The sequence below is a fragment of the Hipposideros armiger genome, unplaced genomic scaffold (genome assembly GCF_001890085.2).
Source record: "Hipposideros armiger isolate ML-2016 unplaced genomic scaffold, ASM189008v1 scaffold_949, whole genome shotgun sequence".
In the NCBI taxonomy this organism is placed as follows: Eukaryota; Metazoa; Chordata; class Mammalia; order Chiroptera; family Hipposideridae; genus Hipposideros; species Hipposideros armiger.
In genome coordinates, this window is record NW_017732299.1 from 182,858 (window position 1) to 202,033 (window position 19,176).

At 35.6% G+C, this 19,176-nt stretch overlaps 1 protein-coding gene across 1 annotated transcript in view; it reads right to left on the reverse strand.

Annotated features, from left to right (window-relative positions):
- GPR158 (G protein-coupled receptor 158) overlaps positions 1 to 19,176 on the reverse strand; it is a 409,585-nt gene that overhangs the window by 12,162 nt on the left and 378,247 nt on the right. Inside the window, exons 7-8 of the mRNA XM_019630809.1 lie at positions 9,435 to 9,673; positions 1,053 to 1,191 (exon numbers count right to left, since the gene is read on the reverse strand). Coding sequence (XP_019486354.1) covers positions 1,053 to 1,191; positions 9,435 to 9,673 — 378 coding nt within the window. The remainder of the gene's footprint in view (positions 1 to 1,052; positions 1,192 to 9,434; positions 9,674 to 19,176) is intronic.

The following is a 19,176-nucleotide window of genomic DNA, read 5'->3' on the forward strand; positions in this document are numbered from 1 at the left end:
TTTTTTTATTTAAAGTTTCAAAAGTGTAGGTTATGCCTATTGCCCAACTGCTCTCTGCGTCATGTATTTCTAGAAGGGCAAGATATCAAGATATCATTTAATGATTATTTACTAAAGTGAAAGGTGATAATTATTCTGCAAAACTTCCACAGATCCACAACCTTCCACCCTGACTCCCATGATAATTAATATTCATCTTTCCACTGAAGGCAGAGACAAATATTCAGAATTTCTAATTGCATTCTTAACTGTCCTAATTTTAATATTGTGTGGAGCAATTGAATGGCATCTTTTTGTTGATTTTCAAATTATAGATTTCCTTTTGTTGTTGTTCTCACTGCCATTTTCATTTGATTTTCAAATATGAATCAGGTGAAAATTCTCAGAAGATAAATCATGCATATTTCATTTTTTTCACTTATCATAAGCCACTTCCTTGCTCCTTTATGCCCATGGACTACAGAGATACATGTGATATCAAAAAATGGCAGGGCAGGTCATATGTTCTTACTACTGAAAGTCACTGCTTAAATGTGATGATTACAAAACCCCATTGCACACAAAAATCAGTCACATCAGCTTGAAATGAGTTTTTGGTTTTGAATTCAGCAGAACTCACACACATATGTTTTCTGAGCAAAATTCTGAAAGTATAAAGCAGCACATTAAACATGAATGAAAACATAGACAACTTATCTATATCTATAATCTATGTATGTATTGCTTTATATCTTCAGAACAAAAAGTATTATATATCATAAACAATACCCAATGACATTCCCATACGTGGCTTAACGTAATACAATAGTGCATTAACCTTCAAAATAAATGAAGGCAATAAAGAACACATCAGAAGGAACTAAGAACAGCAAAGTTAAAACAAAAAACTACATTCATTTGGGATTTCTGGGACAAGTTAATCAACTTATAAAACAGCATCCTTCCTAAATCTTTCCATTGTGCATCTTAGCCAATTCTGCTACTTACGTAAATTAAACCGCAACACAGCAGAAAAATAAGAAAGTTATTTACTAGCTCTCCAGATCACTTGCCTAATTGTATGGAATATAGCAGAGATAATCAGCTCATTGTGAACTGCAACAGCCATGTAGCGTGGCTCATGAAATGCTGATGGGACTGTCCGCACTGCATAGCAGAGATAAACACCCCACAAGAGGAATAAAAATTCAGCTGTGTGAACAAAAACAAACAACTTTCCATTAGTTTTAAAAGCAAAGAAAAAGTAAAATTTAAGTTCTTTAGCATGCACTTTGTGTCTATTACAGGAACATAAATTTAGTTAGAAATCGACACATGTAAAATATTCACATATGAATATATATGCTATACATTAAAAAAATTTATTCAGTGTACAGAAGATTTTTTTCAAAGGTATACTTTATTTTACTATTTTTTTTAAACAGTATCTGAGACTTCTAAAAAATTTTGTTTGCTAATACCTGGCTTTTCCCTAAAACAACTGTAAAATAATTTTCCCTATTGCCGACGTAGTTTACGTTGTTCATAGCACATCTGGGTCAGAATAAAGTCATCAAGGCAACAAAAGGCTTGTAATGTGTTGATATGCAGCTTCTAGAAATTTAGATTCTTACTGCATCGAATGTGGTTCAATACATAAAGATACCCTTTGCCAGAAATGTGAGAAAACAGGTTGCTAAACATTCAGTGGCATATTTTATAAATGAACCATTATTTCTTCACACATGACAGATACCATATCTTTTGTGGGTGGAGTGCTGAAGGCTTAGTAAAATTCACAATTACCTTGTTTGCTCACTCAAGAGAGAAGAGACAACCACAGTGGAACAGTTAAGGGTAAAGGCTTTAGAAGCGCACTAGACCTGCATAGAAACCCTCGTTCAATCCCTAATTACCTTGCATAATCTGAAGCAATTTAACCTTTCTGGCTACAGTTTTCTTATCTGGAAAATGAGGATAATAAAAGTACATATTTCATGGGATTATTTGCTAATGAAATCAGATAATGGATGTAAAGCACTTAACATGGTTTCTGACATAAATGTGAGATAAATAAATGTATAAATAAAAACATAGATGTGAAATAAATGGTTATCGTTAAAACATGTCATTTGACAGAATGTTGCTATTTTAGTTTATTCTGACCAATAACTGTGACAACTCATTTTATCTGTCTTAGTGACATGACCTCACTGGAAGATAATATCTAGTTAACAAGGAGAAAGATCTAATTTGGAGGAAACATTTTATCTGATGCATTACCTAGAGGTAACCCACTTTATACTGAAGCACTGACTTCCATTCCCATGTGCCAAGGTGTTCTACCTGCCAAAGTTTTAGCATATTTCTATCAGTATTTAAACAATGGGTAGTGCCCCGATTGTTGAAAATCCCTCAAGTAAACACATTTGTCAAGTGTTACTCTAAAGTCCTGATGTGGTTAGAAGCCAAAGGACAAAATGAACCTCACTTAAAGATCTCCCGGGATTTAGTGGCGGTTCCAATTACTCAGTATCTTGGCCCTCAGCCATGTGCTGTGACTGCTCATTCCAGCCGAGCTCTATTGGATCAGGAAAAGCAAATCAGGAAATGCTGAGGTCTTCATGTATAACTTTCCTCACTCTTGTATTTCTGTCCATGGTACTACTATTGCATCTTTACCAGGGTTGAAAACTCAGAGGCACCTTTCATTGGCACATTTCTATTTGGAGTTATTCCTCATATGTATTATTCCTCTCGAAGCCCACAATTACCGTCCTTGCCTAAGCTTCTTGTTACAACTATTGTTCAAATGCCCCATCTAAACCTGGCTTCACCCTGTGTTAATCTATTCTTTGTAACAGTGACAGATTCATTTTTCTGAAACTCCACTTTGATCGTATTAGGATTTGTCCAAATCTCGGTGACGCCATTTTGGTTAACTGATTCCCATTCCCATTAGAATATTCACTCATACCCACTTAGGATGCTGTAAATAATTCCTGCCCCCCCAAAGGAAGACTATAATAAGGGGTTCCTGCCAAGGCAGACACACATCCTCCTAACTTTTGAGATTTTCTTGCTGCATAGGTTTCATTACTTGGCCCACATTACTTGGCCTTGTTATTTTGTGCTTTATATTTCTCAGACCCTGACTTCTTGTCTAGTCTCTGACTCTCAGGCCAGCCTTTTGTGAGGTATTGCATGCATCTTCATTCATACATCTTTAGTGGCTCACTATTATTTGACAAATGCTTGGTGCTGGCATTCCCAGTCCTCTACGACTCTATGTTACATATCTAACATGATCTCCCAATGCTCCCCAACACGAACCCTGAGCTGACCCAACCCAGGAAGATTCATTGTCCATTTGAACACTCCAAAGATCTTTCTTGCTTTTGAATCTTTGTTCATGCTATTGTTCACACAAGAAATCTCCTCTCCCCCACATTTTCAAATCTTAACCAAGTTTTCAATGTCCAGTTCAGGTCTCACCTCCATCACAAGGTCACCTGAAATGATTCTAACCTACACTGAGTTTTCCTTCCTCTAATCTCTTGCAGTCCTTGCATATCTACAATTCACAATGCGGAGAGTACTACCACACAATATGTAATAGGAGACTATTGTTCATGGAGTCTTGTTAGTCATTCCACTCCTCGGGCCCAACTACATATGACCTCCTTCAGGGAAAGAATTGACTCTTTCAACTATTTTCTTTTATACCTTTGCCCACATAGCTGACAGCGCCAGCAGTGAGCAAATAGATGAGATTTAATAAACATCTGTTGAAAGGAATGAACAGAAATTCTATCAGTTTTGCGTTACTGGAGATGTAGACTTTCTGTTACCTGGCCGTGCCATCTCACAGTGCAGGGCCCATGCAGGATCTGAAGCTCATACTGTCATTGGTATTAATAGTGGCAACCCCTATTTATAGATGGACCACAAAGTGTGTGGCACTGCTCTTGGCACTCGAGAATGGTGAATGCAAAAATATTACTAAACAATACTAGCACAAAAATATGCTGTAATTGAAGGATTCATACGTAGCTGAATTAAGAAAACATTATCTCCTGCCAATCATCACAGTATTTTTATATAATGTCATACTGAAGATTAAAAAAAAAAAGGAAAGTAGTTAGGTTAATTACTGTGCTATGATGAAGAATTATATTGAAAAATATAAAACAAACTAAGACTCCTCATAATAGCTAAGTTGAACATTAAAGTCATTTCATTAGCAGTACAAAACAATATGCTCTAGCTAAAAAAATTTATTATTCAAAATACCAATTAAACTAAATGTGATATATATAAAAGTTGTTCTGGGAAAAAAATCAGTTTCTTATAATTAACTTCAGACTAACACTGCAATCAGTAAAGAAAATGTGCAGATGTTACCAAATTTTGCAGTGTTATTACGTGGGAGTTGAAATATGTGTTGTGATTCTGCTTTAGAAAATAATTTCTGGTATTAAATGATTTTGATGGAAGGCATGGGTGTAGTAACAAAAGGAATCACATTTACATCTGAAGATCCAAATAGGGCTTTCAGAAAACTGAGGTATTTTAACGTATAAAGGGTAACACTAAGTTTAAAAGTTAGGGCCGGCCTGGCCGAATGGCACAGTTGGTTAAGAGCTTGCTTAAGAGTGTGAGCTCTGAGCAACACCATTGCCGGTTCAATTCCCACATGGGCCAGCGAGCTGCACCTGAGCTGAGCTGTCGCTGAGCTGCCAACAGGTGGCAGGGTGGCTCAGCTGGTGAGAGCACGTGCTCCTAACAAAAAGGTTGCCTGTTCCAGATGGTGGGCTACGCACAATCACAACTAATTGAACACAGCACCTTGAGCTGAGCAGTGCAACTGGACTTGGAGCTGAGCTTGCTGAGCCCTCCACAACTAAGATTGAAGAACAACAACTTGGCTGCTCCCCTTTCCCAATTCCCCAACACTATTTCCCTCCCCCAATTCCCCAATAAAATTTTAGAAAAAAAAAAGTTAACTAGTACAGCCTTTAAAAAATTAATATACCATAATGAAAGTAATCTCAAGTTATCTTTCTAAAGGGGTGGGCCAAGCAAAGAAGTGAGAATGATTATCAGTTCTTTGATACTGACATGTGCCAGCCCTGAGATCTAAGATCACCTACGAAGGCTGTGGGAAAACCAACTTCAAAGTGCAAATGTCTCTCAAGCTGTGACACCCTTGTTTGCCATGTTGTAAAAACATTTCGTATTAATATTATAACGTTTTACCCTCCTTAGCCCCTTTGACAATTATTTATATATGACATAAATACATACAATAATGAAGAAGTTTTCCGTTTTTCTTTTCCAAGTGTTTCTTTTAAAGTCCTCTTCTATCTTTCTCTAAATATTATCCACTTAGAAAATTCATGGTGAAAGTCAACTTATCATGCTTTTATTCTAATATGGTGGGTGCTACAGAAGTTAAGTATTAAATCAAACAGCTTTAATAATGCTTGAAAATAGCTCAAATCCCAGCATTCTAGGATTCAACTGGCATACAGACACCTTGGTATTCTGAGGCTTATTTGCATTTTCTCTGGTTCAAATAAGGACAATTATGAGAGTTACAATGATTAAAACAATGAGAATGATACTTTTGAAAACATTTTAACATTGAAAGTGACCTTATTTGACCATGTAGTCTGGTGATATATTTCAGAGTTTGTCTATGGCCACAAAGCGGGGTGGTGGGTGAGTTGCCATTATTCTGCTTGCCATGAGGTCAGTTTATTCAGCATGGGATGGAGAAGGAGGTGGGTGTGCGACATATTTCACAACTAGGACAATGGAGGGCAGAACATCTGTTTCCTTCTCAGCTCTCTGGGAGCAGTGAGCCCCAGGGACGGGCAGAGTTGGCTCCAGGACATGCCTGCAGAGAATTGTGTTCTACCCAGCTGCGTTCATTGTGTTGGCAGCAGGACAGGACCTGGAACCCAGGTCTCCTTGGTTCCTGACCAGATTTTCTAAATCATCTCCGTGGGCTGAGATTTTTCCTGGGCTCTGTTACTAACAGAGGCATAAACGAAACTCTTGGAAATATTTTTATCGTATTGAAGAAAACATTTCTTTAAGCAACAATTATTTATATTTCAAACAACTAATACGCAAATTAGATAAGCCAGTGGTCATAAAAGGGGTTCTACTAGGAAGTACTTTTTGTCCCCTCAGTTAACCTGACTTCATAGGTGACATTTGTTGAAGTGCCAGACACTGTGCTAAATACATTTTTTACAGTATCTACATTTATGAAGGTTTTATTGTAGAACTTGTGATTCCCTTAAAGAGGCTGAGGGAAAATTCAGAATGCTGGAATTTCAAGCTTGGATAAAAAATAATGTGTGGTAATATTAAGGAATAATCTGTTAATCACACAAACTATACACATCATATAGAGGCTCGATTATTTTCTAACCCACTCCCTGAAGCAAGAACTGCCATGACTGGTCACATATTTGCATATTGGCTTTTCCTGTTTTGTTTTGTTTTAGCTGAGCCATCCTGCTACCTGTTGGCAGCTTAGCTCGGGCTGGGAATCGAACCGGCGACCCTGTTGCCTAGAGCTCACACCCTTGAGTGAGCTCTTAACCAACTAAGCCACTTGGCCAGCCCCATGTTGGCTTTTCTTTATTGCTTCCTTTCACAGCTCTCTAGAACTTGGATCAAGTTCTTCAAAACCTCCTCTGGATCTTAAGTGGGAAAGGTAGAAAAAGTATATATTTTCTGGTATATACAATTTAAGATTTTTAAAGTTTGATACGGGGTGACAGAAATTCAGTGAAACACAGATACTTCAGGGCTCTGCACCCACATTGAAGATCATGAATGAGAAGAGCTCACAAAAAATAAGACTAGAGACCTCTCACTATGTCACAGGGTCAATGTCAGGGAAGAAAGCTGTGTCTTCCAGTAACATTACTCTAATTTTCCTTTCCCTGTTATTTGCAAGTGTGTTGTTTGTGGGAAGGGGTTGGAATTGGGATTATCTGTTAACATTTAAAAAATCTATTTTAAAATTTCAACATCTTATGAAAGACTGTCAGCATTGACATGATTTGCCTTAACTGGGCTACATCACTAGAAACTCACACTCACTTTTTGAAGAACTAGTTTGAGTGGCTTTAGAGTGACTGTGGTGGGTGTTATATTATTGTTTATTTATATTCCACCTCTGTGGAAAAATATTTTATTGAGTTGTCGGAAAAGTCATGACGTATTTTGTCTGTTTTTCAAAGGTCACTTATTTATATAAAGAACAAAGATCAATCAATGATATATTGCCTGTTTCGTTCGATAATATTTTGCCATCTTTCATTGAGCTTCATAATTCCTCGTTCATAGAAGGACCTGTCTTTATTTGTGAAAAACTGAACAAGGTGCTGATTTACAGCCTCATCTGAATTGNAACCATATGGTAGGTATCATGGTAGACAACACGGATGCATAAAATATGGTTCTTGTCTTCTAGAAGTTTACAGTCTAACTAGAAATAAGTGTGCAAATAGCTACCATATAAAACAGCATATCTTATGTTGTTTGTTGCTAGTAAGTTTAGTAACCTAATAGAATAGGTATGGTATTGATCTGGGCCTTGATGGGTATCAATATATAGAAATGGAGAAAAGTGGAGAAGACAAAAGGAGATATAGAATATCCATTACACAGTACAAGCCAAGGAATATCAGTTGTCATTGAGGGACAATGGGTGGAACTGTTTGGCAAGAGGGGAAGTTTTTCTACAACCCACAGGAAGTCATGGGGATTTTTCAAGTTATTGTGAGGGGCTTTCATCAGGCTGAGAATCACTGCTTCATAGAAAAATAGTTATGATTTATATTTTCTTTCCATGGGCAAGATGTGGGAAATCATTTATTTTTTTGATACTTGAAGATTTTCACAATCCACATTGAAACTCTAAAACTCAAAGAAAGTTAATAGTGGATTTAAAAAATAACTTTAAAATACTTCTTTAAAACACTTTAAAGTATTTCTTAACCAGGTGAGCTTGGTTTTTGCAGAGGAATCTTATATGATCCCATTTTGGTGAACTTTTAATAAAAAAAATTCACTTCTAAATTATAATACCGTTTGGATATTCATTGTATAGTCTGGGAATTCAAGATTGTCATAGATCCTATAATTTCATTTCCAGAGAAGAAAAACCAAAGCAAAAGTCCTCATGAGTCTCCTGTTATGGATTTTACTGGCTTTCAAATACTAGGAAACACAATAACACAACTATGCACTTTGATCTAAGCATTTCAGGATATTGGTTTTTGTAAAATGGAATAAGATATATTTTCTAGCATTGCCTTAAAATAAAATGAGGAAATTTGACTGTATCTTTAAAAAAATGAGCTCTTGTTAGTTTATATGGGATCACTCCCTAGAAACCAAGTTCTAAAAATGAAATCTTTAGGCATGCATTTATATAAAATACAGCTGTATAAAAATATAATCATTAAACTTCTTATATAGATTATTTTTTCTACTGTTTTTTTTTTCATATATAAATCTTTAGGCTATCTTCTGTTGGGAGGTTCACTATTTCTGAAGGAAAAGCAGTCGCATATACAAGAGGATTGTGAGAAATTTCAAGAACTAAATATAAAAAGGCATTTAAAGTATACATTCAGTTCTCATCATTAATAGTAGCTAAGTTCATAGAAATTATGTTGCAATTATGAAAAAAATCGGGCAACCTAGGAATTGGTTGTCACTGTATTGTCTGCTTCTACATTTTCACTTCCCACACATTTCTGGTTTGAGCTCATAAAACTCCACTGTAAGGACCTGTACTTAGGTTATAAATTACCTTCTTTAAACACAGTATCTAACTGATATTGTTACTCCTTATTGTANGAGGAGCCTGGCTTTGTTTTTGTGTAATACTGGACTTGCAGAGAATTCCCAATAAATTATTTTTAGAGGAAAGACAGACTAGTTAGAGATTTTGCAGAGAAAATCTCCACACAAAGGGTGCCCTAGATTCCAAGTCTGGTATACCATAGGACCAAAACTATGTAAAAAATGCCAGCATGTTTCCTTTTTTTCTCCCAATAAAAGGACTAAGTCAAGAGAATAGCTACTGTTAATCAAATGGGAACACATTGGTAAGATAGAAAGCAGGAAGTGCTTCTGTACAAAGACGTTGCCTTTATTTACTGCATGTCTCCTTCCTGATTTACTTGACTATATTTTCACAATAATGCTACATACCTTTGAAAAAGAATGGAAACTTTCAGAAAAAAGTTTTCATTCCACATATCATTATTGTCCTTTTCATGATATTGTTTTACCAAAACCATATTGGGTGAAATTTCTTTAAGCTCTGTGAAAGGGTTTGACAAGGCTTCTAAAGAATTTCATTTTAACGCTACTGGAAAAAGGAACAAGACAATCACACTAAATAAGTGACCACATACCAACAGCTGTCATGTAATCCCAGCGCTCAGTGAGGCACATATTGAAGATGAGGTGATCAGATGTTTGCCCTTGGCCAATAAGTGAAATACGCCTCTCCAAATTCTGGCAAACAGATGAAGTCCAGCCAACGAGAAACCAAAATACTACCAGGAGTATTACGGCCAGCATCCTCATGACCCGTCCACCAGTCATGTATGGAATCCGTTGGGCTGTTCGTGAAAGAAACACTTTCAAAACCCTGGAAAAGCAAGACATTAAAAGCTGAAGGCAAACCTAACAATCAGAAAGTAAAATTCTAAAACATCTTATTTGCCTAGGTGAAATTTAAACCCTCCAAAACCTACTTAAGCAGAGTTGAAATGAAGAAAACCAGAAACAGTATTGTTTTCATTTTCACTTAATTTCATTCTAGTTTATATTCCAATAGCTGAACAACTATCCTACATTAGAGGACAGTGAGTCAACAGATTTGTATAGGATGGGATTCTTTTGAATATGTCTTTATATTTTAAGACAAATTCTCAGGACCACAGAAAGATCTACAGGCAAACATTGCTCAAAGAGGGTTTCTGAGGGACCTAAGAACAATCCTAATAGTGAGAAGTTGGATTTTATAATATTATACTAAATCAAAAACTTCCTGAACCAGTTTTTTTTTTTTACAGTAGAATATTATGAAAAGTATTTTCTGGAAATCAATTTCTATGACCCTCCTATAGTCATTTTATCACATTACCAAAAATAATAATGAATAAATATGAAAACAATGATAGGGATATTTAAATACTAGGGTAACTAAATAAGATCACTACATTAAGGATGAGAATTGGGATCAGCTATAAGAAATGGAGTGAGTTTTTAAATTTGAGGTTGTTTTCATGTATATGTGACTCAAAGCCAGGGTTGAGATGAATTAGATAATATCTAAAAACTGTTCCATCTCTAAATATTGTGTGAAGACAAAATCCAACCTTACTGCAGTGATCCATCCACCCACCCTTTATTAAAGTTCACTTCCAGAATAGTCTCAGCTGATTTTAGCTTCCATCCTCATTCTGATATTTTGTATCACAAAATTGTACTTGAAGAAACCACTGTAAGTAATTNCATTAGATTTATATTATATATATATATATATATATATATATATATATATAAAGAGAACTGCAAAGAGGCATACGCTACACATTAGGAAACATAAATTAAGAGTGGTTAAATACAGAATTATTCTACATGCTGAAAGATAAATGAAGAAAATTGCTGTAAGGTACTATGAAAAAAATTACAGCAACCACATCTTTGATTTTTCAAGACAGTCCAATTTCAAATAGTTGTTCCTCTTGTGATATCATGTGCTTGATTTTTCTTTAGAGAATGGTGTCATTGAAGAAAAAAAAATGTGTTATTGAAACTAAGGTGTTCCAGTAGTTTATAGGACAAAAACAATGACTGGGAGATAACAAAAATACTATCCTCAAACCAATTTAACTTCCTCTTGGTCTCTGCACTCTTTCACTACAGTCTTTTATTTTCTAAGAGACTCTAATGTTATCATTTGACACCTTTGGGAGTATTAGTTGAACTAATTCCTGTCTCTCAAGTCTTGCTACTTCTATCTCACCCCCAAAGCCATGACCTAGAACTTCCCATCATAACCAATCTGCTCTCTGAGTTTCTCTCTACCACCTTACCTTAATTTAGACCTGGTTATTGTCCAAGAAACTTCATCCCCTGCAGTCCTCAAGCCATGGGTCTTTATTCTCTCTTGTACTGCCTACCTCAGGGTCCCCAGGAAGGGGAGCTCAGGGTCCTTCTTGCTCTCTATGTCCCCCTCCCTGGCATTAACCAGAATTAATAGGTTAAAAAAAAAAGCCTACTTTTTTCATAGTTTCCTCCTCGCTAGTGGAAAAAATTGCCACCTTGTAAACTTTTCCTCTGGAGGAAGGAAGAACTTAGTGGCAGTCAAGTACAATTAAAACAGCCCATGACACCAAAGAGCTATTATAGAGGGAGTCGTTAAACAAATAAGCTAGGAGAGAATGTTGTGGTCAGAATGGAATTCTTCACTGAGCAATTTGGGAGGTGTGGGAGTTTCAGATAACAGAAGAGTCACATAAAGTGAGAGAATCCTGGAGATGAGAGTGTCAATGTTGGATGAGTGTGACACAGAAGTTAGCTTAAATGATACGAGGGAGAAAAAATTAGAATGGGGGGAATATAGAAAGATTCATAGATATGTAGGCAAGCATTGGAAGACACTCCTATCTGATGGCTCCTACTTAGTTTTTTAAGGAGTCATCGAAGGCAAAAGAGAAACATGGATAGTTTGGAGGTATGAAGAGAGGATACAATGTGAGACTTGAAATCAACATTGTGAAGACTGTTTTAGTGGTTGATCAGGGACACAGAGAGTATTATGAAATGCACAGAGCAGAGCTGAAATAGGTGATGATTATGTTGTAGTAAGTTTATCCTTTTACTTCCCCTGAGTCAGTAGTTCTGTACTTTAGAGGAGCATCAGAATCACCTGGAGAGCTTGCTACACAGATTGCTGGGCCCGCTATCCCAGAGTNGTTTGAGGCAAGTCATCACATCGGGACCAAGACCGTTTGTGCACCACACTGTTGTAAACAATTCACTTCTCATGACCAGTTATCAGCTGCTTCCAAAAAAGGGTTGTTTTCCTCATGTTTAATGAGCATATTGCAGATGTCAACTGAACTTCTTTTGAGTTCATGCGGAACCCAAATATCGAGCTTGCTTATGTATCCCAGCTTCTTCAGGTGGTCGTGAATGCTTGAATGATGGATGTTCAATGTTTCTGCAATCTCTCGTGTCGTGGAACATGGGTTTGACTCAATCAATACCTTTATTTTGTTGTCATCAAACTCGGTGGGCCTCCCTGTTGGAGGAGCATCGTTGAGATGAAAATCACCAGCACGGAATTTTGTTAACAATGGTTGGCACTGATATTCTTGTAGAGACTTGTCACCATAAACTTTATGCAACTTTTCACAAGCTTGACACGCATTCTTCCCTTTATGGAAGTAAAATATAAAATATGGCAAAAATGCACAGTTTTGTCTTCCATCTTCAACTTGTAAAATCTCCAAAGCTCTACCAAATCGCTCAGTTTTTTTTTACGAATGAAGCTAGAACTGTCAGCTGTCAAATAATATGCAATAACATAGATGCGAATGACTCTAGTACTTCCAAAAATGAACCAGCACCATCTGCGCAAACATGCTTCATGACTTTTCCGACAACCCAATACTTCCTTGCAGCATTGTTATTTGTATGATGCTAAAGGGCAAAGAGAAATAATAAATTAATTTATTTTATACCTGAACTTTATACTTACAGTGCCATCTTCTCTTCTGGAAGTTAAAGAAATTTTAACTTCCTTGTTAAATTTATAGCTTATAAAATCTTTGAGACAATTTTGCTGAGTGAGGCTTGGCTCAGGACTTTGCTTGACCACTGAGTAAAGATTCACGTGGTCATTAAAATCTGCTGTTCTGTTGGCCAAATGGTCTCTATGAGAGTCCTTTTAATACAAGGAAAAGATCTGCCAAAACCTTGACAACTGAGTTAATCTATGGGACATCTCTGTTCAAGCAATAAAAGAGAGCTTTTTTTCTTCTGAATGTTTCCTCTCCTTTAAATCCGGGGGTCCCACAGAAAAGCTGAAACTCCTTAGAAGAAATGGTAGTCACCACAGATATCTTAACTACTCTTGCTCCACGTTCCTCGAGTGCTGTCCCAAGATAATCCCCACCTTTCCCACCAGATTTTTTTAACTTCCAAAAGGGAAAAATGGCACTATAAAAATAAAATTAATATATAAAATAAATTAATTTACCCTTTCTCCCTGCCTTTCAGCACCATATATAAATAACTACTCTTTAAAGAAGTAAAATATCTTTCAGAAGAGAGGGCATATGAATAAACAAGAAAATAACTCCCACTTCCATCATTCTAGAAATATTCAAGTGAGACCTTCAAAAAGTATGTGTGAGTTTCTAGCGATGTAGCCCAAGCCAAGGCAAATGAACAGCCAATGTGTCAGGTTTTTGTCATTTGACTGAAAATTAAAAATACATTTAAAAAAATGGTAGCAAGCAGATAAGAATGGTAGGACATGAAGTTAGAAAAGCAATGTGGCCACTCTATCATCTTCTTAAATCCCAGCCTACTTTGGGGTTTATCTAGGGCAGTTTTTAATTTTAGTTCTCAAAGGAAACCAACTCATTAGTGAATCACTTTAGGTGTATATCTCCATTTCTAATAGATATCCCTTTCTCATTGTATTATTTTAGAATAAAGAATATTTTCTTTAATTCAAAAGTATTGCTCCTCTCACCCCTTACTCTCTCCTTTAGCATTATGGCTAACTCTCTTCTGTACACCTTCCTCTACCTTTAATAAAGCTTCAGACATGTAATTATGCCATTTTGGAGGGGCAAGGGGAAGGTTATAAATCACTTCTCCTTCCATGCCCTGAAAGGGCTTAATATATAGTGCTCCTCTTAGTTAATATGTAAAGATGAGTTAAAATGTCTCCAGAATTTGGAAGTAAAGTTAAAATAGGAAAAAAACAATATAAAATGGATGGGATTAACTTCTGAAGTGTGATTTATTTTAAGAGATCTGTTCATCTTTGACTAATTGGAAATACCAAAATCCAATTAAATTTTCTAAGGCAGTTTGTCATGAAAATAGGACCAAAGTCAAAAGAATATTTTGACTCTGTCATTGTAAACTTGACAGTTTACAAAGTAAACCTGTCATTGTAAACTTCCTTAAGAAGAAAAAAATAGTTTTAATCAAGGAGACACTGTCTAAGTGCAAAAGGAAAGAACAAAGTGCAGATATAGGAAGGATTAATTCATTTCTATTCAGGGTAGGTACAGAATTTTTTGAAAAGGTGCCCTGTTTTCAGCAGGGTTGTATAAAAAAAAAATGGTAGCAAGCAGTGCAGCGTGGATTAAGGCATGTGGTACATTAAAATAAAAAAAGATGCATGTAAATGCACCTAAATAATGGACATTAATCTAAGTCAGATGAAGAGGAAGTCTAAATCTATTTTCCTCAATACTCATTAAATGGTGCTTATATTGCATTTCATCAGTCATAATATGGCCTAATTTTCTAGGGTAATTAAGTATTTAAATCCTTAGGAACTAATGCTATTTTAGAATTTCCCTATATAACTCAGTAAGAGAATTACTGTAGTCTTCCTAGTTCCTTCTAAACATTGGCATATTGACTAATTAAATTACCGAACATGTTGTCTGTTTTGTGTGTTCAAAATATTTTACCAGGAAGGAGGAGAACAAAGAAGAAGGCATGCCACTGAAGAAGAGAAAAGGAAAGATTATATTTTCTTTAGTGAAAACAATCCATGTGAAATTCATGGAAATGAATTAGTACTTTTGAATAGTGTAACCAATAGGTAACCAATGTTGTTATACACTGAAAGTACATAAATATTTAAAAATTCCCAAATGAAGTGGGAACCCAAGCCTAGCATACCTGTATAATTATTACTTAGATTTTTCTCTATCTTTCTTTAAATTTGGTGAATAAAATATATATAGCAAGGTATGTCAAGCTCTGAGGAGTTTCTACAACCACAAATATCGCATGTATTGGTGGACTTTTCATAACCATAAAGAGATGAGGGGAGATCTTACTTTATGAGTGTTCTCGTCAGAGAATAGTAATTAAATCATATAAATGCAGTTGAGAAAAGTTAGGGCCAATCAGTGATATAGAAAGATATAGAGAATAACAGAAGATTAAGAAGATAAATGGAAATCTGAACAGAGCTTTGGGTACATATTCTTGTGTTAAGTTAGAGAAGAGAGCAAAATAGCTTTATTCTCAATTATGTCCCTTTTTAATTACATTAGATCATCATCGACTAACTTCTTGAAGAAACTGAGAAAACATTTCTGTCATTACCAAGATCTGCACTAAAGTTTGATGCAGAGATTTAGTCATGGAATGGATGTTCTAAATGTCCCTGATGTTACCATCTCGTGGTCACTTTTCTGCAGCCTTGTTGTTGTTTCTTGTAGCTAAGTTAAGAATCTGCCCATTTATTCTATAATAACTTATATTGGTCACTGTTAGTGCTTCAGTATCGTCAGTATATCTTCTGAATGTGTAGTCAGAAATTGACTGCTAACCAACTAAATATACTAAAGAATGAACTCCACTGGATCACAATCTCTACAGTTAAATTTATGTATTCCAAACATGGAAGCCCTATACTGGAGAACCATGCTGGCTGGCATCCCCAAATCTAGGTGTCCAGCTGTGGTCTTCCTGACTCTAAGGGTGAAATTCTAACAGTTAATTCAGGCATGAGAAGTTAATTCTACTCATGTGTCAGTTTGTACCAATCAAGTAGGAAACCCATAGGGTAACACAGTTTTAACTTTTCTAACATGGCATATTTTAATGCAATTTTAAAAAATCCTGAACATGGACAACTGGTTACCAATTTATCAACTAGGGAAACTAGATTTAGAAAAAACAAAAAACAAAACAAAACAAAACAAAAAACCCTGGTAATTCTAAAACCCAATATTTTTCAAAATGAGTATGACTTGGGATAGTTATTTGTTTTTTCTATTACATAGCTCTAGGAGAATGGTGAAATAATAAAAAAAATTATCAAGAGCAAAATGTTTTTATTCTACTTCAGTGTTTATAAATGCATTATGGAATATTTAAAAAATGATACTTCTGATTCGCCATGCTCATTTGTACCCATCTCTGACTGTTGGACAAGTCAGAGGTAGAATTTCATAAAAGAGCTGGGCATTGCCCATTCAGGTCATATACTTTGCTTAAAGACACCTCCCCAAATATGAATACACACTTTTACCATTAAATTGAAATTGGCGACAATTGTGTAACTCCTGGAGTTTTAGATTTAACATGTTTCTAATACTGGTCTAATCCTACCACAGAAAATGTCACAAGATAAAGAGATCTTTGTTCTTTCAGCAAATATTTATCAAAAGCCTCCAACTGACAGATACTTTGTGAGGTGTCAGGAATATAGTATGAGCAATATATAGGCAATCATGCTGAGGAGCACACAGCTATTAGGTTGGGAAAGGGAGGAAGAGGCAGCAGATGTAAGAATCTTTGCTTTTCCCTTCAGTGAGCTACAAATAATATGTTTAAACAAACTCGGAAAAAATCAAATGCTGAGTCATATAACGATGAACAGTATAAGTACAACAGTATTATTTTTATTATAGATATAGATAGACTCAAACAGGTATGGCAGTTTAAGCTTTTATAGGAATTCTAGTCTGATCTAGAAATATTCTCAAGCATTCAAATTTTGAAATTCTCTTTCCACTAGATAAAAGAAAACCATTAAAAAAAACCAACCTGCTGTAAAACATCTCACATTATTCAATGTTCATCTGTCTTCCAGAGTCTCAATGTTTATATCCTTGTCTGTTTTCCATTAAAGTTTACCTCACAATTTTTATATAGGACAAACAATGGTCATTGAAAATTATAAATAGATGTAAGTAACAATGGGATTCTGAAAGTCATTCTTATTCCCTTTCTATATATTTTTCAAATATTTCCTCAAAGAAGAAACTGAGGCTCATAGAGGCTTGGAGATTTTTCCTAGCTGTTTTCTATATGTTTCTTCCTTCTGAAACACTTGTGTGAAGAAAATCACCTCTCTGAGCAGTTTTGGAGAGCCCTATACAGAAAGCAAAAACAGAACGGACCCATTCTTTACACTTATGCGCCACATTTCCAACTAGAGTTTTAACTTCAGTGGAAAAACTAGTATTGCACTCTTTCAAATAGTTATTTTGTATTTTTAAAAAACGTATTGTTTTCGACAGGTATAGCTCATCCAACATGCACGTTTATCAATGTATTTACCATCACTGTTCCTTTTTTTTTTTATAGATTGACTTCTGACACAAATATAAGTATCCACAGCTTCTTGACAAAAATGTCCCACAACCTCAAAGTAAAACCTACCTCCTTCCTTTCCACAGCATCTCCCATACACTGAAACATTTCTTTTTAGGAAACAAGGAATAATTTAGTTTTTAGTACAAGTTTCTTTTTGGCTGTCTGAAGACACATGAGCTTATTTTTGAACAAGAGCCTGAATATAAAAAAATCTAATGGTAAACCTATATATATATATATATATATATATATATAAATAATATAAATCTAATGGTAAACCTGCTACTTATGAAAAGAAAAAATATATATATATATATATTTATTTATATATATAAAAAAAATAAAATATTTTTTTTCTTTTCATAAGTAGNCTGGGGATTATCTATTCTGATCCCATTAATGTATAGAAGAGAGATGAAAGTTACAGGGAGGGGAGTCCTTTGTTCAATGTCATACAGTCAGTGAGTAGCAGAACCACTACAAAGCTCTTATCTTTTTCTCTCACTTGAGTTCCTTTTCAAGTTATATCTTACCAAAATAGAACTTTCTATTAGCTAGGTCAGGGCCATATTAGCTTTAAAAAGCTTATCATGACTCTGCCTCTCTAAACATGCCACATCTCCTTTTCTTTCCCCACATACTTTTCTCTCTAATCCAGATTCCCACAGCATTGAACACCATCCCCTCTATCTAAACAGATTTAAATGCCACTAAGCCTTGTAGGTTCAGCTCATGAAACTCATTCTATTTAGATCTTTGTTCTATGACCCCAGTCCACAAAAATTTCCCCAGTTATCACCATTGCTGAATTGATATCAATTCAGCAATGGTGATAATTGGGCAACATTATATACTCCTATAATCTTCCTGAAGTCAGGGACGTTTGTTTGTTTTCTAAACCCCCATAGGACCTAGCATATAAGGCAAGAACATTGAGTTGACTGATAAGTTTAAAATGTCCTGCTGATGGTTATGACAGCAAAGGCAAGTTGTTTTGCTTTTTGTTGTTGTTGATATTCACTGTGTTGTATGTTTTTTAATGAAAATAGGCAGAGGAGAAAGAAGTAAAATAGAGGATCCCAGAAAAGGGAAGAAGCGGGGGTAAAGCAGAAAATTTGGAAGACCTGATGAAGATATACAATGTGAGAGTCAATATTAGCCCCTGTTATAAGCCACCATTTTGCTAAACCCTAGATATTTGGTGAAGAAAATGGCAGTTCTCTACCTGTTCTCAGGTTCATTATAATTAGTAACCAGAAATGAATAGACAATTAATATACAATGTTTCATGGGAAGTGGTGGTGTCAGCAAACATGGTGGAATAGAGAACTCCAAAAGTCTATCCATCCATAAGAGCAATGAACAAACTGGTAAAAACAATATTAGAATCAACTTTTTGAAACTTGGAAACTAATCAAAAGCTTATACAATAGCTTTTATGCTTACCCCAGGGAGATGTTTAACCAAGAAAAGAAAAGCAGCTGATCTGAGTAACAGAGCTTTGTGACATTTTAACATACACTAGTTGTACCTCTCACTCCCAGCTGAGTGGTGGCCTTGAAGACAATATCCCATATTCTCGGTACAGGTACCTAGTACTAGAAAACATAACGGATCTCATCCCCAGTGGATTGTGTTTGTTCCCTTTGACCTCTCTGGTGGTTCTCCGGAGAACTGGTTCAAAGATCTGCCCTTTATTTTATCCAACTGGAAATTCTCCCAGGGCTGAGGTAGCTACCTGAGAGTCATTTGTTTAAAATATTTAAAGGCAAA